We start from the raw sequence: 25,584 nt of genomic DNA on the forward strand, positions 1-25,584 counted from the left end.
CAAAGATGGAAACTCAGATGCTTTTCTTAGAGAGGAAAAGATCCAGTCAGTTATCAGAAGCTCCATAACAGAAAATGAAGTTGAAAAATTTGGGCTAAGAAATCACTGAGGAACTGTCTTGTAGTCCTATTCCCTTCACCTAGATTTGTGGTGCTGCTGCAACTGCAATTCTGGATGAAGCTGAACTGTTCCAGAAGAGCCTGAAATCCTGGATTCACAGATTTTTCAGCAAAGGCTACAGGGGTGTATAAACTCTATTTTGGCCATTTGTTGTAGTCATGTATTAAGGGAGGCTGCGGAAGTTCACAGGAGGAAAGAAAATAATTTTTACTTCTATTCAGTGGTTTAGGTGGGGTGGGTTTTAGGTAGGTCACCTGTAGAAGATAGTTTATTTCTATCATCCCATGTACTACTCAGATTGTGTAACATAGTTAAAATCTTGGCATGAAATGATTATTTAAAACAAAGCAAAGCTAATTTTTTCTGTCGCCCCTAAATCATAGAGGGACTGAAGCACATATGAAAATAATTATTAAAATAATATTACAGGTCTCATAAAGAAATATGTACAGCTGAAACACTTAGATTATGGGACTGAGCACACAAGTCTTAATTTTTTTTTTAAGAGCCAGGAATTACTAGATGAGCACAAACGAATGCTCCCAGCAATGACTTCTCAGTCGTCTTTACTGAACATGAAGGCCCCAAACTGCCAGCAATCAGTCATCTCTGTAAACTGTGCCTGCCCTGAGATGTAAAGGCTGTCTGGATTCCTGTGAGCATTTACACTCTGCTCCCCTGAAGAGATGATACCTGGCAGCACAGCACCTATGGATCATGCTGTGGATTTCACAAGCTTTGCTGTACTCCCAGCAGCCTCACTGGTGCTTCTCAGCCATTTTGAGTAAAACAGCCCAGTTCTGAAAGCTCTTCACAGATTTCTAAAGTAATTCAAGGCAGTGGTGGTTTTGTATCAGTGTCTATAAAACTGTCAATCATAGCAGACTGGTTTAGCTTCCAGTCCTTTCATCTCTTGCCCAAGACACACACTCACATTAACTACTGCACTTAAGATGTAATGAGTTTTAACTATTTGTAACTATTGTTAAAGCATCTATTTTCCACATTTTCAGATTCAGCTGAATTTGACTACAGCAAGTGTTCATGTGGAAAGGTTTAAAATGAAAAATTTAACTTAGTTTATGTTTTGTTTCATTCCTGTCAGTTCATGAAAACACTTTTTAAAAAAGCCCTTTAGACTGCATTTATTGAGAGTGCTAACAATAAACCTTCTGCTTTGCAGTATTTACAGTGTTTTCTAGTTCACTGTGCTGAAAAATTGTAGCGCAATTCTTGCATTGCACAACTGATTGGATTCAAGTCGTGAGTGACCATGAGGGTTATTGTCCCTTTTAAAATATTTCTAGTTGCAACAATATGGGCTCACAGCCAGTTGTCACAAAAATTACCAGAAACAGAGAGCAGTGTCAGCAGCTCTGGCAAAGAACCAAAAGCTGAAATGTAGCACCCAGCCTGGAATCTGTTTCTCCAGCAGACCACTGAGGTATATTGTTAAATAAACTGATAATGGATGTACATCTCCAGGTCTGTATGAACAGATTGGTGTTATTAACCAAAGCTGAATTACACCACAATATAAAACTCGTGGGTAAGGAGAGGAATTGTATTGTACCCCAAGGGAGGATAGCAAAGTGTAAAGAGATGAAGGAAACTTTAGGCCAGTAAGGAATAGAAAGATAATTATAGAAACAAGCATACATCATTCATTTTGAACAGCCTGAGCTTGAAGTGCAGCATTTATAGTTACTAGAGCTCTGGAGGAGTCTCAGATGTGATCAGATGATTCAGATAAGCCTCCATAACTTAAGATGATTATTTCAAATTTCCTTTTTTTTTTTTTTTTTTTTGAGCTAGAATTTTGTATGACTATGTTTCTCTATATTTTATTTACTGGAGGTTATATAATCTACTTCTGTATCTGTTTTCACTGTAGTTATGGATATTCGTGTTAGCAGTGAGCAAAAGCATAAGAAACAAACAGAAAAGGGAGAAATAGCTACAGCTATTCTTCTGCATCAATTGTAGGGTTAGCTTGAGTTGATCTGCTTCATCTGAAAGTATCTAGCTGTATCTAACTGTAAAGGGTTTAATCTTGGAATTATGTGAACCTCAGAAGGTTTTTTTTTGTTTTACTTTCATTTTTTGCCACTCCTGTCCCATCCCATCCCCTTCTCTCCTTTTTCAATTTTTTTTAACCATTCTACACATCTCTGAATGTGAAATCTAAGGCATTTGGAGCAGGATTTTTGCCTGTTGTTATTACTCAGCTCCTGTAGATAGCCGCTATAGCTAGCAAATCTCAAGAGAAGGAGTAAATAAGCATTACTGAAATGTGATTTGACTAGGTTGGTTTTAGCTTGAGCTCACTTCATTTTTTCTGGCTGTGTTTTATTGTATGTAATTGTCATCTGTTAGTATTGCATGTGATATCTCTTCCCCAATGATGTACATTGCTTTTATAAATGATTGCTCTAGAATCTCACTTTAAATTAAAAAGCTCAATTCTCTTCTCAGTGAGTAAGATTAGGAAAACATAGATGCCCTCCAGCCATCTATTTAAAAAACATTAACTCAAAATAGCAATACTATTGCTCAGTTAGACTTGAGAAATGAAAAAATAGGTTCTTGTTCTGTAGTACCCTACAAGGAACTCATATTTGTGTTTTTTCAAAATTCTTCTACAATTTTTTTCTGTATTTTGTTTGCATGGTAATTTCACCCAGAAGGAAGTCACTTCTGGAATCACTCATGATGTAGTCATCTTCTCATCACTATCTGTCAGTGTTTAAAAACAAACATGTGAGGTGCTAGAAATGTCAGCAGTTTTGCTTATTGAGTAGCAATCCTGAGCATTTTTTCAAATTTAAAATACTTTTTTTTTTTATTGGTCTACTAGCATGAGCTATAAATTCAAGTTAGGCTGAACATAAATTCATGTTAAGTTGAATACAAATCCTTACTAGAATTAAATCTATCAGGGAATGTTTTCATTCTCATCTTCTCCTTCTCAGCACACAGAAGAGCTCTATAATGAAGTGTTCCTGGTGTTGGGCTGGGAGCCAGGAACATGGAATGCTTACCCCAGCTAAAGGACTAGTGTCCTACTTGCTGTGCCAAGCCAAGTGATCTCTTCTCTGCATGTGAGTGTAAACCATTTTTACAAATTTAATAAGCACATAAATGTCCCTTATTATTTGTGTTTGATGGAGACTGGGTATAATGCTGAACCATCTCACAATAGAGGAGGAAACATTCCTTAGGGAACGACTTTGCATTGTTCTTACCAGCAACATTAAAGCCCTTATTGTTGTTAAAGCAAGTGGGTCAGATAAGTCCTCAATATTCAGGGAGCCAGTCAAAAAAATGTGAAACTAGTATAGGCTTATTCTGAGTGTATTAATAATTCTTACTTCTCTCAGATCATGAAAGTATTACTACTGGAATGTTTTTAGACAGAAATGCATCTGAACAAAGAGCTGAATGAACAGAAAATAGCTGCTCAATACACATGTCTGTAATTACATCATGATGTAGCTAACTCATTCACAAAATAAGAGTAAGCAAATGGTGGAAATTAATCTGGTTGCTGTTGTTTCTTTTTTAAACAATGCTTCTGATTTAACTTCATTTTTAATGCATGGTAACCAATAGTAACCTATGTGTTCCCACATAAACCAACTTATATCATGCAAGACGCTGTTTGCACTCATGCTCATAAAACAGATTGTGCAGAGGTGGATGTGGAATTTAGTTCTGATAACAGGGTAGATGTGTGATACATTAAGAATGTAAGTGGCAAACTAATGTCTCTATGTCAGCTGAGTCGGAAAATCGTCAACAAGTGTTCTGCAATTCCCCTATGGAATTCATTTGTTCTGATGGACTTTCTTTGGTGGTTGGTACTATCAGGATGGCTTCTTGTCAGTCTCCTTAATCCTGTGGGACATATAAGCATGCCAGCTTCTGGGTAAGGACTGTCAGCACCTGTGCTCTAAAATGCACCCAAGCAGGGTTTCCCAACTCACCCCATGCCTTTTTACCCTGGAGAAAAGGAGCTTAGGGGGAACCTTATCCCTCCCTACATCTCCCTGACAGGAGGTTGTAGCCAGCTGGGGGTCAGTCTCCTGCGCTAGATAACAAGGGACAGCACAAGAGGGAACAGCCTCAGGTTGCAGCAGGGGAGGTTTAAGTTGGATGTTAGGAAAAATTTCTTCACTGGAAGGGTTGCCAAGCATTGGAACAGACTGCAGGGAAGTGCTGGAGTCACCAGCCCAGAAATATTCAAGCCACATGGATGTGATGCCTGGGGACATACTTTAGTGGTGAACATGCCAGTGTGGGGTTAATGACAGGACTCAATGATTTTAGAAGCCTTTTCCAGCCTTAATGATCCCATGATCCTGTGACTTTACCCTGCCATGCTGCATCCCAAGTCCACCTCTCAATGCCTCTGCTGTTGTAGTATTCTATGTATTTCTCTGCACTGCGCAGTGATGTCAGTAACTCATTCCCCATGGAGTCGTGGCTTGTTATTATTGTCTAAATAAAACTCTGGTTGTACCATACAGAAAGTCAAATAAATTAGCCATAGATGCCTGGTCAATTAGATAAATGGCTGTGGCAGCTAAACCAAGTAAAACAGAGCTGTGGGCAGGTCAGGAGGAGTTCAGACCCTGACAAACCTCTGTCCTGAGGCCGTGCAGGCTCAGGGCAAAGCAATGCCTGTGGTGTGCTGCTGGGCTGCAGCTGCAGTTCACACATGGTGCTTCCAAAAATCATCACATCAATTGTGATGCAAAGCTACTACATCTTACTTGCCTATTTATGCCCCACTTTTCCAGAGACAATTTCAAAAAGAGATGCTGGGGTCCTGAAATTTTTTTGAAAAGCTTAGTTTGGATATGTAGTCCTTGGAACAACAATCTCACTATTCAACTATATTCAGCTAACTCACTATATTCAGCTTTTTATGGAAGAATTTCAGAACCTTTTCTCTGAAAAAATTTTGAATTGTTTTAAAAGTCCAAAGTAATAAATATAATGGTGAATCTGTAATTTTATTTTAGTCAGAAGAAACTGTGTATGGGTTCACTTAGTGTCTTATCTTTTTATCTTTTTTTATCAATCTCCAGTAAGTAAAATGTAAGACACATAACATGCAAATTCTACCTAGCTCTGAAGTTTTTGACGTTTGAGTGGGCTAGGCATAATGATCACTGCAAAGCCAATCTTCCCATCCCTTGCATTTGAATGTGACTATTAAGGCTCGTCAAAACACCAGGAAAGTAGGAGCAATTTCTATTCCATACACATACAAACATGTATCTCCCAGAATTCTTTTTTCTTCCACAAATATTTTGGCATACCATTTTTAATCTTGTTAGCGTTATAGAATTTTACTTTATAAATTGTCATTGCTCTGATTAGGGTCGGAGAAGTTTTTCCTTGTAAAAAGGAATGAAAATTTTACAGAGAAAGATACTAGAAATTTCCTTTGTAAGTAATGTTATTCATGGCTAGAGAAAGATGGATGCCTCATAACTGGAAAAGAGAGCAGGAATAAGAACCATAACCAAGTAGAAGCTATGAGTGAGTTTGATTAATGTGTATAACTGGCTAGAAGGGTCAGTAGCATAGACATGGATGTAACCATAGACATATTCCAAAAGCATTCTTTTGAAACACTGCTTTGGGAGCCAAGTTTATCCAGCACTATTACCAATTTATTTCTGAAATTTCTGGAGAGAAGAAACCATGCTAAGGTCTAAGAGATGCAGACTCATGTAGCTAGAGTTTCAAAATGGGTTTAGCAATGGAATAATACAGGGTGCTGAAGATGCTACAGAGAATGTACAAAGTCCAGAAAGACATACAGTGATGAAAATATTTCCTTCAGTTTGAGAGATTATATAAGAGGATTTTCTTTTCTCCTTGTCTCCTCATCTCCTGCAGCTCTGTACTGTGTCTAAGTCGAAGGATCCACTAAATGTGCTGCAAGACTTTCAATTGAAGACCTAAGTGTCCCCGTATTCAGGCCACATTGTGCAGTTCCTCATCAGGCTTCCTTGTCTCCATCAGAGCTCTGTAGAGCAGCCACTGTGGCACAACAGCAAGAAGCTTTAAAGACCAAGCAGGGATAGACAGATGCTACCATGAGGCATTACCAGGTCATCTTGGATTAGTCCATGGCCAGCTGTGGGGTCTCCTCAGAAGACACGTAAGCACCAGCTAGATGTGGGGTCATTTATGGAGATTGTACTTGATGTGAGCATTGAAGCAAGGTCCACAAAGGAATTTATGGTAGCTGCACAAAGCATCATGGCAGCTCAGAAAAGACTCATTAGCCTTTTATGCAAAAGGGGGTTTGCAGACCCCATTTTCTATGATACAGAGGAGGCACCATGAGGCTTCAGAGATTTTGTTGGTCGTTTGTGGATCCTACCCAAACTGCATAATCAGGAACTCTTTAAAAACAAGAGTCTTTCCATGACTTGAGCAGATGCTGATGGGACCATCAGGTGAGGATGGACACCTGCAAGCCCCTAAAATTAATGGGAGATGAGCAGAATAAGGATGAAGATGTTTTACTAATCGTAGCACATGGATAAATCCATCTTCAGTTTTCCCTTGCTACAGATCCAGCAGCTTTTTATGAGCTACAGACTTAAGCAGAATAGCTGACAGAGTATTGATAAAAAGAACTTCCATTGGAAACCACTGAAGTAAAACTCTGCATGCAATTTATCCTCCTGAGATCCTGGGGAATTTGGCAAACACACCTCAGGATAATTTGTTTAATAAAAAACAGGTGCTATTCTAAGCTCTACAGTTTTCCAGGACAGATTACGAAAGAAATAATTTAGAAGAGAGGACATAAATGGAATACATGTGCCGGCAAATGCTGCATTTTTAGCTTATATCTGTCAGATTTTCCAGGATTATGCTTTCCATACTGCCAGCTGCTCAGTATTCCAATCCTTGTGCAAAAACCATGTTGGTAAACATTTAAACACAAATGAAAGTGTTTTCCTGGATAAAGGCTTGAATGCTTAAAACCTTGCAAAAGTGAAGCCCAGCTTAGCTGCCTCAGCCTGTTTTCCAAGGTGTCATTGCAGACATGACATCTTTGTTAAAGAAATACATTGTTTACCTACCACTTGGAATTGCTGCTCGTTAACTAAAATGAGAGGTCCTATTTAAAATAGGCACTATTTATGATTGGAGGTAATTTGACTATTAAACTTCTGGGCTTTTCATTAAATCCTTTCATTACTATTTTATTGAGGAGCTCAGAACACTGCATATGCACGTAATGATTGCAGATAACAAATGTTTCTCATTATTTAGTCTGAATATATGTTGCATTGAATTTAATCATGTCTGTGCTTATCTACTATAGAGAGATAGAGCCTTGAGGATGGTAACAAAAGAATTTATTTTACAGATATAGTACCTTTCCTCTTTCTTTTCTTTTTTTTGCTTCCTTAATAAATTGTATAATTAAAGCTGCTCACAATTTTCCCTTCTAGTATTCACCATAAGCCTTCACATACTCAGAACTTTTTCAAAGTTACCGTAAGAGCTGAATTTCTTGGTTTCTGGCCAAAGATTAATTTTATTTCAAAGCCTAAAATAAAATCCACTTTTTGAAATCAGTAAGGCTAAAATTATTCATATTCCCTTTTAATATCAAATCTATATATGGGTTGTTTTTGCACATATAATCCCTAGATGACAGAATAGTAAATTTTGGAACTCATTATAGAAATAATCCTTATTAAGAGGTATACCAGAGTAAAAGTGCTTGGCTATTAAGTGGTTAAAATGCATTAAATGGCTAAAACAGTGGTTGAAAGTGGTTGGATATTAATAGCAGGTGATTTGGAATTGGTTAATTTAATTTCAGAGCAATGAACTGTCCCTGGAGGTGCTGTTGGCATGTGGTGAGAGGAAAGATAACTGTCCTCACCCGGACAAAAGAGCAGTACCTTAAATTTACAACCTTTTGACATAAAGGAGGCAGAGCTGTGGCTCTGGATCACAATAACCAGTGCAGAGAAGAATATTTTCATGCTGTTCACCATTTAAATATGGCTTTCAGAGCCTTGTTAGCTGTGCTGGACATGGAATTTAGGAATTTGGCCCAAAAGATTTGTCAGTACTTTAATCTCATGTGCTACATTAGAGCCTTATTAAGGTTTTAAGTAATTTTAAGTGCATGCTATAAGTCTTTAAAGCAGCTTAGTGAGGTTTTTTAGCATTTCCTTTAGAAACCAGGAAATAAAATGAGAAAAGACATTATTAATGTATTGTCGATTGTTCTTGCCCCAAAGAACTTACAAATATCCAACATGTTTATTCAATACAACATGGTCTGTGATAGTGGCTAGTTATTTGGCTTCATTAAAAGAGTAGTAATATTTGTAATTGTATTCTAAGGACCTCCAAGGATTTTACTGCTGGTAACATTTCCCTCTTCCAAATCCTCACCTTGCCAGAAAATAGTGACTTCTTTACTCCATTACAAAACAAAATTTTAATACTCACACATGTTTGATCCCTCACAGGCTCAAGGAGCAGAATACATCATTTAAGTTCCATATAGAGAAGCCAAAAGGTGTCTTTTCAGTTCTCAAGTTCAGCTACTAAGACAGTTCTTGACAGTGTAAGTATTATTACATGGGTCACACACCCCATCTTCTTTCTGAAACCACCACCAGCTTTCTCCCTTGTGTTCTTCTTCAAGTGTGGAATGGCTCTGCTCTCTGACTCCCAAAACCTATACCCAGGCTGTCTTCACTTCATGCAAATGGTTGCTCTGCATTTCTCATCTTTGTTAATTTGAATATAATAACTCATCTTCCCAATCCCTGCATTTGTTTTCTGTTTGAAGCATAGCAGGCTTCTTGTCACTATATTATAAGTGTTGTATAATTCTGGTCTTCATAATTCACTTCCAGACCAGGTTCAGTTCTGGCTCTTACTCATACACAGCAAGTGTACAACCTTCCTGGACTCATAGCTGAAGTCCTTACTCCTTGAATTAAGTAACTCTAATGGCTATCAGTAATTCATCTAAGAAGGTCAAGCTGACTGTAATTTTAATTATATATCAATTATTTGTTGGCATTTGTCATTCACTGAAATTTGTGGGCCTGTTTGCCTTTCCTGTTTTATCTGTGTGGGCCATGCTACCACACTTGCCTTGAAAATACTGTCCATTCACAAAAATGAGCAGATGATTTACATATAGAATTATGTTGTTGATTTTGGGGGGATCAGGTGATTATTTTTCTGCACAGACAGTCAGTTCAAAAGTTTAAATTTTGGAAGAATGAGTCTTAGGGCTATAAAAATAGAAACATTTGGCATTGATCAGGGTAGCGGACGGAAAAAGTCATTGCAGACTTCTTGATAAACTGTTTTCCCTTGCCTCCTTCAGTATCTACTGTCTACCTGATTGAAGGCCTTTTAGTGTTAATTTGTAGTGTGAAATCTCTTGTGTCTTCACCAGTTTTTGGAGAGGAAAAGCAGAGTACAAACTCTGCCACCCTTCAGTGGGATGTACACAAAATGTCCAAGAGAGAACTGATCTTGGTGCCTGGTTATCATGGGCACATCTCATTCTGTTTGGTGACACTCTTCTTCACCTCTGGCAAACGTATGTGTGATTCAGTAGGTCCCAGAAGTGCGTCACTTAATAACTAATACATTGATTAGTTTGGAAGGCTTTCTAGCATTATCTGATTAATTTCTCTTAATGTTTTTTTTTTCTCAATCTTCCTCCTGCAATCTCTTTTTCTCTCTCTTGGAAAATAATCTAAGGGAATTAAATTAAAGTGGAATTTAGTGGATAATCCTCAATCTGTTGCAGCAGGCAGAGTTCTGTTTGGATCTGAAGATATCTTGCTGTGGATTAACAAAAGCTTCATATGACCAGAACATGCGATTTGTGTTACACAATATAACATTGAGCCACTAGTGAAGGAAAACATTCATTTTCTCATATCATCCACTTTTTGGGGGGGCAGGAATTCTGGAAGAAGGTTATTAGAGGTATGGATGAGATCCCCTTAAGGTGCATTTCTCATCAATGTACAGAACCAGAAGTATTTTTCAGCAGAACATGGGCATTCAAAAAGTTGAAGACAAATAGCTCAGAAAGAAAGGTGGCCTTTTATCTCAAGGGTTCACATCAAAGTCCAAGATGATGTTCAATAAAAAATACAATTTCATACATGACTACCTGCATCATCTAGAAAGAGCTTATGCAAGCATAAAAAATAAATAACTTCTTATTCCATTCCTTCCAAAGGATCATTATTATCCTTCATTTAATTTAAATAGCTTTTTTACATATATTGATCTTTTATTTCTGGTAATAATCTGTGTATGCTGGTTTAGGTATGGTAGAAATGATGTTTCTTTAATGTTTTACTGGCTGTCTGCAAACAGATGAAAGTTCTAGCTTGTAAGACTAATATTTAGTTTCATACACAATGGCCAGATTTCACAGCTAGGCCTACACATTGTGTTGTTCTTTACTCAATAGGTGTGAAAATGTCCTTCCACTAGATCTGAAAAAATAGAACTGATCCTCAAGATATGAAAATGTTTTAAACAATAGTGATTTTCTTTTTTAGAGGTGATCAACTGTTGCACTAAGATTCTTGTATGATTTACTGTGATTTACTGACTTTCTCTTGCCTGCTATCACTTTGCTGTAACCATAATGCAGTCATTACTCTGGGTCAAATCAGTGGTGTTTTGTGCCATGTATTTTGCAGCTGGCAGCTGCCAATAGCAGAGGATAAGAGCAAAAGATAAGGGCAGAACTATCCCTGTGAAATCTCTCCTCTTTCAGAAACCTGCAGCTAGAGATTTCCTATAATGGAGTGCTATCACTGAGTTTAATGGATTTTAAATATTTTTCTTCTGTTTGAATCTATATAAATATTTGGGCTCTGCATCACCCCACTTATTAAGAAGAAAAACATTTTTGTACGTTTTCAGCCAGGGATAATATCATTGCATGCTCTATGTCCTTTATGTAAGAGAGAACAAGTAAAGCTGCTGTAGTCAACTTTTTCTGTGTTGCTTAGGACATCACATGAAAAAACATTATGCAGCTGAGGTACTCATTTACATGGGAAGGTATTTGTTACATTTCTCTTCTGCTTGTGCAGTCACTGGTGGTTTTCATCAGCATTAAAGCCTCCTTTTTTGACAGCAGTTGTGTTAAAAATATTACTGTTATATAAATAAGAGGATATCACCGCGTGTCAGACTGAATACCCAATATTCAGTCTGACAAGACTCGCATATTAATTTTTTTGTTGCAACTATACAAATACCCCAGAATCACACTGGATATAATCCTCACTATTCTCTCAAGAGTTTTCTTCAACCTACCACCATCATCCCTCTTTTACCTCAGTTTGTCTGAGCCAGTTGGCAGGTGTTGGAACTTGTGAAAATATGTATCACCCTTCACCCACTCTTTTTTCATATGGATGAAAAAAAACATATAGTCCTTTTGTAAATTTCTCACATTGAAGGAGATGGTTACACATTCTGATATAAATTATGCTCTAACCACTTCATATGAAAAATTTAAAATCAATTAATGTTATTTTCTGTTTTTTTCAGTTCTTGGCTTAATGCAAAGGTAAATTTCTTCTTCATCAGAAGAATCAAATAAGCAGATTACTTCTGAACATTAAAGTAGGAAACCTGACCCAATTCAAACAGCAAAGCTCCTACTTACTGCACCAGAGCTCTTCTGAGGTAGATGCTCACCTAAATAAAATGCCCTTAAACACATTACACCTCCACAAGAATACACTCTAAGTGAATTCAGACTCACACTCTGCTCCTTACAGCACCATGACAATTTAGGCCATAATCCATTATCACAAGGAAACATGCAGTGAATGCTAAGTTTAAAGTCATCAAAAGTCACTCACCAAATTGATTCTAAAAAGATCAGTACATCTAGAATGGGCACTTTATACTGTTCCTTTCTCATCTCTCCATCTCCCAAAATATCTCTTCAGCCTGGTTTTTTTGTGTTGGATGTTTTCTCTAGGGGCAGTTGTAGTCCCTTTTTTCATTGGTGCTCAGTGTGTTTAGTCTCATTCCATGAGAAAGGATCTTCCTTACCTAATTATAAGTGTAGATACCTGACTATGGTGGTGGGCTCTTTCTTTCTGGAATTTTTGGTTCTTTCCTGGTACTTTCCAAGGTCTTTTTATTCACTGTATAAGAAACATGTCTTGTTCTAAGTAAATAGCTTCCTGCTTTGAGCCCAGAAAGTTACAGCTACTTCCAGTGAAGTTGTCTGGATGTCCATTGCTATCATCAGCTGTCATATCTTTTCTAAAAAGTAAATGAATACATCTCTTTCTCCTATATTCGCAGAAAGCCTCCCTGGTGCTTGTTCAGGAGTTCCATTCAGAGAAAACAGCTCATTTTCTAGAAGGGAGAAATGCCTTTTTGTCCAGAAGGCCAGGGAAAGACTTATGAGCCATTTAAGATCAATTTACATTACAGTCTGTGGTCTGAAGTGGAGTGTGAAGTTTTAGCTAATCATCTGTATAGAATAAAAAAGAAGAAATGAAGGAAAAAATATTTAGAGGTATTGTAAATCAGCTGGAATGTAGGTTGAAAGCTTTCTGCAAAAGCATTATGCAGTGTAAAAAACTCTTTTTGAAGATCCTTACTGAGTTATAATTTAACTTTGGGTGATTTCCCAGTTCTTAGATACCACAAAACTACCTGTATGAATCTATACTGGACATGCCCTGGCTTTTCTCAGCAACAGACTGACTTCAGTGGGACAGGGATTACTGAGAGGATAAAATGAGGCCTGTCATGTGAGAAGATTCCAAGAACTGCTGAGATTTTCAGCATTAGGTGTTGGATATGATGTTGGTTTCTCAGTAGGCAAAACTAGGAAAATGGACAATTCTATCTTATCATTCATGTTAAAAGAAATTTGCATTGCAATAGAAATCTGTTTTAAAAAGCACAACCCTAAATAGGCTATGGAGCATAACAATGAAAAAAAAAAAAAACAAAAAACAAACCATGACATCCTGTATCAGCTTTTGGGGGTATTTTTCTCTGTGTTTATATGTATGTGTCCAAACTCTTTTCAGTGGTGCCTAGCAATAGGACAAGAAGTTATTGCCATAAACAGAAACACAAGAAATTCCACATCAACATGAGGAAGAACTTCTTTATGTTAAGGGTGGCAGAGCCCTGGAACAGCTGCCCAGGGAGGTTCCTGGAGTTTCCCTCTCTGGAGACATCCCAAACCCACCTGGACACCTTCCTGTGTCTCCTGCTCCAGGTGACCCTGCCTTGGCAGGGGGGTTGGACTGGATGATCTCCAGAGATCCTTTCCAACCGTAATGATTCAGTGACTCTGTGATTTTCTGAGCTTGAATTCACATTTATCCACCCTCCAGCTCCACTTTGTTCTTCACTTGCAGTCTTACACAACTCACTGCCAGTCTCACACAAGCCACCTCTACCTCTACTTTAAAGGTTTCTCTGTGTGGGGCTGCAGGTGCCATGATTTGCAAAGCTGCAGTTCAGACTGCACCAAGAGAGAGCCCAGAACACTCCAGTTATCCCCATGAATGCTAAAAAATAAGTAATCAAATGATCACCCTAATAGAATGTAACACTATATATGTAGGAATATATATAATAATAATTATATATATTTTACAGCTGACACTCCCTGTGACAAGGGAAGGCTGAAGGGGCTGAGCCAGCTCCAAATGAGCCAGTGCATCTCTCTCGGCAGGACAGTGCCAGGCACAGCTAGCGACCTTAAAACTGCCTCTGCTTTGGAGCTTACTGGAATGTATGTCTGCAAGGTACTGTAAAAAAATCAACCATCCTATAAGTCTGTGCATCTGTTACTGGTCACTTGTGCCTATTGCTTTATCTAATAATTTAATAATTCATTATTCAATTGACAATTCAATTCTCCATTGGAGAAAGAGGTGGTCATTACTTAAGCATATAGGAGTTTAATTGTACTGGGACTGAGACTTGGAAAGAGTTCCCTTTGACCAGACATTTGCTTCTTTCCCTTTCATCCATTCACTCCTCTTCTTGCCTTTTAATTTTTTGTGCAACTGTTACAGAGTTTAGTGGCATAGGTCAATAGAGCAAATGTATCATAAATGAAAACAATGCAAACACAATCCAAATCAACAAGATACTTTTTCCAGATTACCATTCATCATGAATATTTTAAACCCTAAAGACCCTAAAGCATGGCCATGAAGAAGACATATAATATGAAAAATATGGGAAATATTATATTAAAAGAGCAGATTAATTTTCTAAGATATTTTTACTGTAGTTCGTTTCTATAGTTTTTTATTAGCAGCTTTCACTTTTTAGATTTTCAAAGATTCAAACTTTCTGAAAGGAATCTAACATTGTTTTCCACACTCACTGGAGTATTTTGGAATACATGAGTTTTGGCATGCAAGTTATGTTTAGGTGGTTTAGTCACTAGAGCAGAAGTTAGTCAAAGGGTTTCATCCATATTTCCGAATCATATATTTTCAAGTAGAGAAACAATGTCTGTAGGGGGTTTTTTTGCCCCATCAAGTTATTAACAATAGAATTAAACCTAATTTTCAAACCTACTTTAGGTCAGTAGTTTTGGTACTGTTTTTATGACAATAATAGCTGTTCTAAGTTTGTGTCCCAGCATTGCAGCTGCCAGCAGTCAGGAATGCAGCATGGCCCTGAAAAACTCACAGGCAGGCCTTGCTCCCCCTGAAATGCTCAAGTAGTGCAGGACCTGTGTCCACACAGCTTTAGCTCTGCTGATACTAACACTGGAGTGTGTGAAATATTCAGTTTCATAGTATCATAGATAAGGATAAGTCATATTTTAATAGAACTTAGATCCACATCTTCTATCATGACACTTCTTCAAAGGGGACCAATCCTTGTGAGGTCAAAAATTGTCTCTTTCTGAGCAGCTCCTTATTGCAGTAATGGGACCTCTGGCTTAGCGTCAGTGTTACACACTGTGAGAAAGTACTGAAAGCGTATGATTTACTGTAGCTGCAGGATTAACATCAAACTGATATTGGCAAGTTTTACAGTAATTTGAAGTGACTGTCCATATGAAGGATATTCTTGTTATTATATCACATCACTTTACAAGAGCAAAAGAATTTTATTTACGCCCATGTTCATTAATTTACTAATAAAAATACATGTATTCACTTAGGCACCAGACTATTTTGATGCTAAAATGATTGCTTTGTTTATGGGGTTTTTTTGATCAGTCTTGACAGTCTTCAATTTTAGACATGTAGTTGCAGCATAAAAATGTTGCCATGAAACTACTTGGGCACAAACAAGTGAAAAAAAAATTCCCCATCTGAACATTATTTTCCACTGTATTATGTCGCTTTTGGTGGCAGTTTGTTAAAGCTCTGCAAAAATAACTGATAAACCCCATATATAAGTGATGTGCAGAGTACGGCTTTAAATAATTTTGAAACTTTTCTGGTGATTTCTATTACATGTAATGTTTTAAACACATGTTGTATGTTCAATAAGGACCATCAAATAATTAGTTCTGATTAAACCCCATCAGGTGTACAAATATATTTTCTTAAATAATTTTAAATTCTCTCGACCCGAGGATTTTTTATGTACAGTTTTCAGAAATGGGGAGCTTGATCTGACCAATATTCACTGAACGAAGCTCCAAGCCCATGTGATGGACTGCACACTGCTGTGACACTGATCTGAGGGGTAAGAGGAGGAGGGAACTTTCTGCAAGTTTGCAGTCTAGTTTAGAAATGTTGAGAAACCAACTGGAAAAAAGCACTACCTAAAACTTTAGTGTGCCCAGCTGTAAGGATGTACTTTGTGCACTTCATAAAACTGATACAAATTCTCTAAAGATAAAATACCATAGTGTTGTAAAATGATATTTTTTCTGAGTTCATTCATGATTTACTGGAGCTAATGCTAGAATTTTAGCTACTTGCATTAATGCCTGAGTGGTGTCTTAACTTTCCTCTTCTTTCTTCAATCTTCTAAATATTAATGATTTTGCAACAATAAATTTCCCTATATAGTAATTTTTTGTATTAACAGGGTTCAAATTTCTGCACAGTAATGGTAATCTTTACTTTGATCAAATTCTGCAAATACTTAAACTTCTGCTTGTATTCTGATTTATGTCAACACATTTATTCAAATGTTTAATGTGGAGCATCTTTGTTAGTGTCCAATTGGCCTTTCTAAATTTCAGTGCCCAAGTGACACACAATACAGTAATAATCTCCTCTTTCTGAAGTGTTTCATGACTTCTTAACAAAGAAAACCTTTAATCTTGGCTATAAATAAATGGTATCTAAGTTCAACTTTTATAACTCTATCTTGGTCCTTGAGTTTCCAAAACTAATAGCAAGGCTTCTTCCACTATGAATTAAAATCATATATGCATATTGACTCATTTAAAGTGTTTCTGTGAAGCCCTGAGAATAATTTTCCCTTTACTTGTAGCTATTATTTCTCAGTCTATGATTTATTCTTCAAAATGATGAGGTCAGGAGGCTGTCAAAAGAAAACATCTTGGCTATAAGATAGCTGTGAACCAAATACAGAACTTTTTGTTGAGATAAAACTATAAATTGCATTATGAAGGGTTTCTTTTAAAGCTTATGAAATAATTTTGGCAAAATTCCTCGCAGGCGATGCTTTTCTGAAAGATGAGTGAAAAGAAGGAAGTGTGCTAAAATAAGTATCTGGGATTATTTTAGTGGAAGTTTTATGTCAAAATAATATGAAAGCCCATCATAAAATGGTGTAAAAAATGACTTTTCCATTTCTGTATTCGGGTAGTAACCATAACTGGTTCCATAAGGGCCAAAAATATCTCACACCTGTCTTACTCCCAACACCAAAGTACCCTCATGACAGGCTCATCAAGTTTTACCTCATGTTCTACTCAATTTTTAGCCACTTTTAATTTCTTCTCACAGGAATTCTTTACAAAGTTCTTTTTATGTGGAAAAAAGTTACTTGAAAACCTAGCAACTTTTCATTTCCCTGGCCGATCATTCCGGCCTTTTATTTGGCTTAGAACTAAGATCCTGCCATTGCAGGTATGAAGTCTGATTTTTATTTAAATTTTAAAAAATTTAAAAAAAAGAAAAGAAAAAGAAAAATAAACCAAACAATAGAGAAAAATAAAGAGAACGAACCCACTTTTTGGTACAGTAGCGTCCATGTAGAAGGAAGGAAGGGGAAAGATAAATTTGAGGAGCCTACGTTAATCTAGCATTAGTAGTAGCAGAGTGGCACTAACTTCTCGAAGGTATCAGTGACAACATGGCTTGTGCAGCTGTGGGGAGGGGTCTGTTGCCTCTTGGAAGGCCACACACTGCCGTGCAGAGATTTTTCCTCATCTAACCTGTTAAATGCACAGTCCACACATTTTTGCAGGAATGTCTGCTCCAGCGCAAAGCTTGGCACTGCAGCAATTCTCCCGCCCTCCACTTTCTGCTCATCCACATATGAACTCCTGCTTCCTGTGCTGTGGGATTTTCACCCCTTTCCGTTTCCATGCATGATGCACACACATGCAGCAGAACGAGCCGGGTTCCCAGAACGAGCTGGGAGCATTCAGCTGGAAACATTCAACCCCAAAACTATCGCATCCCCTGGGGAGCCGCGGCCGCCCTCACCGGGGGGATGCTGGGGCCGGGGGCTCTGAGGGACCATGGGGGAGCTATGAGGGACCCAGGGGAGCTGTGCGGAGCCGGGGAAGCTGCGAGAGAGCCCGGGGAGCCGTGCGGAGCCGTGCGGGACCCGCATCCCTGTCCTTGGTAGCCAGCCCTGCCCGCGCCCGCCGCGCAGCCCCGCACAGCCATGATGGGGCTGCCCGCTCCGGGAAAACAAGCAGGAATGCACGGACATTGTGCCCGCAAAACACAGCTCCATGCACCGGAGCAAGCGATTAATTCAGAGATAAAAGGCTTCATTAATATGGCACCAAATTCTATGAACACCCCGGCATGTACCACCATCGCACACACCCGCCGCTCACCCTCCCTCTGTCCATGTCAGAGTGACAACAATTGTAAGAGAAATAAAACATTCTAAGATCTCAGCTGCTAGAGATGGATGAATGCAATGCCACTATCCAAACCTCTGGCATTCTCACGACAGCTCAGCAAATTCGCAGATTCTTCAGCCCCCCCAGCCCTCCCTCTCCCCCCACCCTCCCAAACAGAATCAGAAAGCACATCTTACCACTGGATGAGAGAGAAGAACAGAAGTGCCCACACCATCATTTTGAGAGAAAATGCAGGATTCAAGAATGCAGTGCTCCCCAGGCTTGTTGGATTTGGAGGAATCATCTCTATTCCAGCCCCCCCCCCCCAAGCTTTTTTCCCCCTTTCCTCTTGGTTGCAGATGGATCCGTCCCCTTCTTTAATTTTTTTTTTTTTTTTTGGTAGTAGTTCTCCCTCCTCCCTACCAGGTCCCGTCAGTGGGATGAGACATTGCGCCCAGCTGCGGGAATTAATATGCAGGGGGAGAGAAATTAGATCTGCACAAGCCCTTTGCAGATATAATCAGAAAACGTCAGCTCTGGCAGCAGGCAGCAGCTTCCAAATCTAGGGAAATAATATAATTGGGAGAAAAGGAAAAAAAAATGAAACCCAAACAAAAAGCGAAAATCACAGACACTCGCAGAATAAAAACATCAAGGGAAAGGATCACATACACGTTTACGGAACCGCTGACACACATGCAGGAAAATCCAATAAAGCAACAAAGAGTAAATGAGAGGGGAAAAAAAAAGAATAAAGCAATGGAGCTTCTGCCTGAATGCAGATTAACTCTGAGGTCAAAGTGGAAATGATGCACTCTGCTGCAGCACAGATTAACACATGCGTGGTGTCAGCCAGGGTGCTTTTTAACCTTTGATTACACATATGCAGGCAGCCTGGATTTTTATTTTGGAGCTGAGAAGGATTTGGCAGGCATAAAAAAGAAGGTTGGAAGGAAAAGCTTGCCCTATGCTGCTGAGCATCCTCATTTTTCTAAACAGCGTGGAAATCGTGATTGCAAAGGGGGAAAAAAATGAAAGGTTGGATGGGGGAGTGGAAAAGGGAGGGATGGTTGTTGCTAAGTAACTCAGGAAATGGGGAAAGCAGCATTGGTGGAGTCAGTATGAATGAGGTGATTTAGTGTGTGATAGGATCAGGGGGAATATGCAAGGATTTTATCTCCCCTTCCCCTAATAAAAGAGACTACACAGACACAGGAAACACTTCCTGGCCAGAGGGGAAACACTAGAGGACTATGGAAGATGAATGCTGCCAAATTTTGGAACCAGAATCCCAAATTTCGTTGTCCAAAAATGCAATTTAGCAGCTACCAGTGGAGTATATAATTTAGGGAATCTCATGATTTCCTAAAGTAAGAGTGCTTCAGTCTAAAATGGGTATTTGGACTACGATCTACAATAGCATTTTTTTCCTCCCCTATTTTTTCTGTCTAGACCCAAGTAAATATAGACAATAACAAGCCTACCCAATGACATTTATGAACTGGGAGATTGGGCAAACTTAATCACCAGGAACATTTTTTTTCCATCCCAAGCCCACTTTTCTAAAACTTCAGGGAGAAATAAATAAAAAATTATGCTAAAAAACTTAAATGATGGGAAAGTGAAATGTTCCAAATAAAATAAAAGCGTCAAAATTTCCTGCTGGATTTAGTCTTGTCTGAACCAAATTTGACACTTAGATTCTGCTCAAACCTTCTAATACCCTGGACAATCTGTTAGTTCCCAATGTCCAAATGCAGAATGAAATTTATCCATCAGAATTAGATACAGTAGTTGCTTTCTCAGTCTCTAAAAACACAGATCCAGCCTTCAGCCATCAAGTTAATTTCTTTGGTCTCCAAACACAATGCATTTAACTTTAACAATAATCAATAGATCTATATCATTAGTTGTATTAAATACACTTTGGTTCCTGTATAGTTTGATGATTATTGGAGCCAATATCTAACCCAGTCACTGTATTTTTATAATTTTTTACAAACAAAGTGACAAGTTGCAAACTTGTTACTTAATATTTCTAGTCAATGGTCTTATTGTTAATTAAATTATTCCACCAATTTGTGAAATACAGCCTCTTCAGTGATAAAAAGCTATAAAATATTTTAAATACTCTCCCCATATCTCTCAGTGTTTATATATATATATATGTGTGTGTGTGTGTGTATGTATGTGTGCATGTTCAAATATCAACATTTGCTGATGGTTCAATTCCTTACCTGCAAACATGACACTTCTGGGATTTTATTGCTGTAATCTCTCTTGTCAGTTATCACAACATTCCTTTGAAGGGTGAAAATGCAGTGTATATTTTGGTGACGGTATCAAAATTATTGATAGCTAAGAATTTGAACTGTGCAAACACTTATTTATTTTCTTGGCTACTGCAGCTGTGTCTGCATGAGCGTGGCAGCTTTACTCTGCACTTTTTTTTTACTAAAAATTTGTTCCATTAGCAAAGTCTTTTTTGTCTGAAAAGAGCTCCTGGATTCCTACAAAATTCTTATGCACTTTCATTCCAGAGGGTCAGCTCGTTATTCTTGCAAGGTGTCTGCAATAGAAGAAAAACCTGCAGGTGTCAAAGCTTGAGAAAGCTTTCCAGGCTCCCCATCACATGGGTGGTAAGTCCAAAAGAATTGGATTCTGTAATACTAATCCTGGATTGCTCAGAGATGTAAAAGATGTAGAAGACCATTGATAATAATATTCCTATGGGTACTTTATTAGCTGTACATTCTATTCACATTCTTAGTTGGTTATCAATGGGTTTTGATAGACAAGCCTAGTCTGAAGATTGTGTGGATTTTTTTGCATATTAAAACTTGCAGCACCATATTATGATTAATTTTTCACCCCAGACACATCAGCTTTAATTATTATTTCAGCTGCATGCAATTAACATTTAGGCATTGACTTAGGTAGTGGGAATTAGGATCTTTGGCCTCTGTTACAGTCAGTGGACCACACAATGGCCAAGTCAGGCTTTTGAGTGCTCCTAGATAAGATCACTTCAATGCTAAAATACTTGATCCCAATACATAAAACTTATACACCAATAATCAAGCAATACCAATTTGGCTCTAAGTAATTTTAAATGCAAATTTGTCCTTGCAGTTCTTTGCAACCTCAGTCTGAAGGAAGGGAATGCAACTGCACATTTTATGCTTAAAGAATTTCAATATTGTTATTTAATGCTGATAAGCTCTGCTAGGAAAAACTTTGTTTATCTGTAGCAGATAGAGCTGCCTTAGAAAACAAAAATGTACCAGGCTGTTTTGTCTCTGAACACACATTGTCTTTGAAGCAGAGTGTTCTTTTTTCTGTACCCACAAGCTCTATCAGACACTGATATTTTAGGATTCCATCATAATAAATTATCACAAAGGACCAAATTTACATCAGGACACTGCCTAGTGTGAAATGTTTTCCTGACACCTTTGGTGTGATAAACCAATCCCACATAGTAACTTGTCCCTGGGCACAAATGTGGTATCTTCACAACAAATTATTTCAAGTTTTTGAAAAAATTGTCTTATGAAGAATAATTAGACACAGAAGTCACTGTTCCAAAAAGATGCATTCTCTATGAAACTAGAATATTATAAGAGTATCTTAGTCAATTTGGCAGACACCTTGTTTGTTTGCAAGGGAGTTCTCAGCTCCTATGATTTCCCTGTGTGTCCAAGGAAAACATGGCTTTTTCTTACCCTAAAATTATTTATTTTCTGTGTATCAAATATTCGATCACACATCAGAAAGGAAGAAGAAAAGGATACATGTAAAAAAGCAAATGCAAAAGTAGGTGCTACAAAAGATGCACAAAGTAATAAAAAAGGACTCTGTCAATATCAATATCTTGCTAGATTGTTTTTATCACATGTTCCTATCTGGAAATTCTTTCTGTTTCAGTTTGTTGTTCCTTGTGTTGCTTTAGACAAAAACAAAGCAAACCACCAAAAATAAAGTGCCAATTTCACTCTCTCTCAAAGGGCACATGATTTGGGTAGAGGTAACTGGTTTATATGGGTCATGCTGAGGATGCTTTCTTAAAGGCATAAGAAGGAAATATCTAGGTGGTTAAATGTTCTATTATTATGCTTTGTGAGACTATTTATTACATAGCAAGTAATGTTTTGATGCTTAGAAAAATACATTAACTACTGTTTTAAATTATTCTTATTCTGAAATAAAATATCCTAGTTATAAATAAAAAGATTTCTGAACTGCATGAATCCACATATTTTTAAAAATAGCTTGTATAAAGCTATATATAAATATATATTTTATAGTAGTAGTTATAACATTGATAACATTTTGCTTTCTTCAAAGAATCTCCTAGCGTATTTTAGCCCTGGGTAAATGTATTAGTATTGAACTCCTGAGGAAAATAGCATCCAATACAAGGCATTTCTTTGATGTGATCTAGGATTTGATATAATCTCTCTTTTTTTCCCATGGTCTATCTTCTAACACATTTTCTGGTCATCAATAGGTGTATAAATGCATATTGAGAGGTGGAAAACATAAAAGTTAATCTTGAAACACTTCTAGGAGAAAGGTAGGTCATGGTTTGATACATTTATTCCTGTACATGTGTGTTCATGGTTGTGCATGGGAGGATTTCATTTAGAGCACCCAGACACCTAGTTCTCTTTTAATCCATGTGCTCAAAATACAGGGAGTCTGTGAAGGAGGGGTATGGGGGTGGGCTGAACAAAAACTGCACTAGATAAGTGCTAGACTAAAATCATAGTTTGGAGATGATTATTGACTGAATCAACATAAAATCTGGACCTTTCAAAGAGCTTTGTGAACCAAGCCCAACACAATTATTGCATCTGCACAAATACATACATTCATGTCAGTACCAAGTAGGTGAACTCAGAAGTATAGGGCACAGTGTATCCAGCCACAATTCTGTCTATTTTTCCAAATATAACCCAAATATAACTACTTGTTATAATATTAAAAGTAGTCCTATCCTAATATTGAATCTCACTGCTGCTTTTCCCTGGTAAATATTGGATGAAGTCAGAAATATTGCCCATCATTGTGTAGAATATGGATACCACAGAATTTTGAAGTAGGACAACTCTAAGGTATATTTAATTATTTAACTGGAAAAGTATTGTTCAAGCATTGTTTCAGTTCTGTTTATTTGGAAGATGATTCACTTAAACTGTCAGAATAAGAGAAAAAAAAAGACTAAATGAGTTAAAAATAGTAATTCTTTCAAGAAACCCTTCGAGCTGAAGCCACCTTCTTAGAGTATTCAACATACTGCATTTTTTTTAAAGCCAAAATCTTATGCTGCTTGGAAAATTATTTTTAAAGAATTATTTTAAAGCTTGTCAATTAAAATTGTTTCCTAAGACACTACCACATACTGTGGTACTTCAGGATTTAATGCAAAGTGAACATTTTTACAGATAGATATTATTCAATCTGCATCACCGGGTTTCTATTCGAAGCAATCATTTTCCAAGTACTTGACTTAAAAGAAAGAATTCTGGTAGCCTAATACAACCAAAACACAACCCTAAAATATCTGTTTGCTTACATGCTTTGATCTTGTGCTAAAACAGTAAAGAAAACAAGTTGTTGGCTAAGAGCTCTCACACTGTGCTTAGATGTACAAGCTCCTGCCAGGAACAGACTTAGCAAATGCTATTTTGTGCTGCAAACATCTAAGATTCTGTTATCATCAAACTCTTGGAGCAAACTGCATTCCCCATCTCCCTGCACCTGACCTGATTAAGCTTCCTTACCCTGTACCCTTACCTAGAGGGCCCAGTTTGTTCACACTAAATTCTTATGGGAAGAAATCACCAGGCTAAGGTACTTCCTGAGGAATAAGTAATGGGGTTTTTTTCTGAACAGTTTTGTTAATGCCTAGGAGAAGTTTCTGCTTCCCAAGACTTTCAAAGCAGGATGGTTTTGAGGAGTCATTTATTGATATGTATTCACATATGTCAGTCTTGTGCACAGTACTTCCCGTGTTTATACAAAGAGCTTAAATCTCAACCCTGTGTTCAAACTACAGCTTCCTCCCCATGCTTGCCTTGTGCTGAATCTCTAAGTTTAAGATCACTTTGAAACCATCCCAGGAAGCCAGACTCTGCTTCCTGTACTTCAGCACCAGCCAAAGGGGAAGGAGAATGCTGGAACTGTCCAGCTCTCAGTCCGGGGGCTGAGAGAGGGTGGCAGTGCTGGGCTCCTTTCTGGGGTGTTGACAGACTCTCTGCATGAAGGGAACCCTTTTTACATAATTTGCACTTTCAGTGGGGCAAGCTGAATTCTATTTCTCATAAATATGATTATTACCCATGACCACTCAACCTACTTGCACCTTGTTTTGGGTATTTACCTGCATGTAACTTGTAATTGCACATATTGTCTATTCAGCAATGAGAAAGGAAGAAATACCCTGTGCACAGTCAGCACTAAATACCAAAGGGAAAAACACATTTGAAATTTTGAAAGGATGCTTTTCCATAACTGTGTTCTAGTACTTGAATATATGTGTATTGGAATGAAATGAAAGAGGTCTTCTTCAAATCAGCTATGAAACAGCACATTTCATGGACCAATATGCTTGCAAATGTCATTTCATCAGTGTATACTCACATTTGGCAGGATTAATGTGTTCTGTAAATGATATGTTTTTGTTCTAAATCATTGTATATATAATTTTTCTTATTGACTACTACAAAGAAATAGTGCTCTTGAGGCTGCTAAATCTGTTTATTTAAACTGTGCACATCCACAGTATTATTTTTATTCCCACGTGAAGGCTGAAAATTCTCATAGACCAGGAAATCATAGTTCATTCATTGATTAGTTTTTCACAATATATAATGCAACAAGAACATAAAAATCAGATGCTTGGTTTCTGCCTGATAAAAATAACTTGGATACCTTAAGAGAATGATCACATCTTTCAAAAAGAAGTGAATTATCAGTTTTCCTACAAATAGATATAATTTTTTCAGAAAAGTAGTCTAGAAATCCTGACAAGAGGCCAAAGGAAGCAGTTGGAAATGCATGATTAGGAAGTCTCAACAAACCTTAATGCAATTTAAGAGTACATTTAGCTGCTGTCTGAGCCCAGGGCTTTGCACAAGGACGTGCAACCTTCTGTTTCATTATTGCAGGAAAGGGCCATTACTTAACTGAAAACTTAAGCCTAAGAATGTCACTTTTCACAACTTTAATCTCTGTATTTTCAGTAAAGATGTCTCTGCTGTTTCTGTTTTTCTCTCTTACCAAGAAAGTGAGATCTAAAAGTAAAAAAGGTGAGATTTGGCAATATAAGTCCTGAATTTGTTCAGCAGTGAATATTTTAAGACACCAGCCTCCAAAGCCTG

The 25,584-nt window shown here is 37.7% G+C and overlaps 1 protein-coding gene across 2 annotated transcripts in view; it reads right to left on the minus strand.

The window, feature by feature from the left end:
- Positions 1–19,192, minus strand: part of GABRG2 (gamma-aminobutyric acid type A receptor gamma2 subunit) — a 63,088-nt gene extending 43,896 nt beyond the window's left edge. Inside the window, exon 1 of one of the 2 annotated variants that reach the window (XM_030957188.1) lies at positions 18,397–19,192. In XM_030957188.1, the coding sequence (XP_030813048.1) occupies positions 18,397–18,503 (107 nt within the window). In that variant the 5' untranslated portion in view covers positions 18,504–19,192. The remainder of the gene's footprint in view (positions 1–18,396) is intronic. The other variant, XM_030957189.1, reaches the window with a different exon arrangement.
- Positions 19,193–25,584: the final 6,392 nt, after the last annotated feature.

Source organism: Camarhynchus parvulus, chromosome 13, assembly GCF_901933205.1.
Source record: "Camarhynchus parvulus chromosome 13, STF_HiC, whole genome shotgun sequence".
Taxonomy (NCBI): Eukaryota; Metazoa; Chordata; class Aves; order Passeriformes; family Thraupidae; genus Camarhynchus; species Camarhynchus parvulus.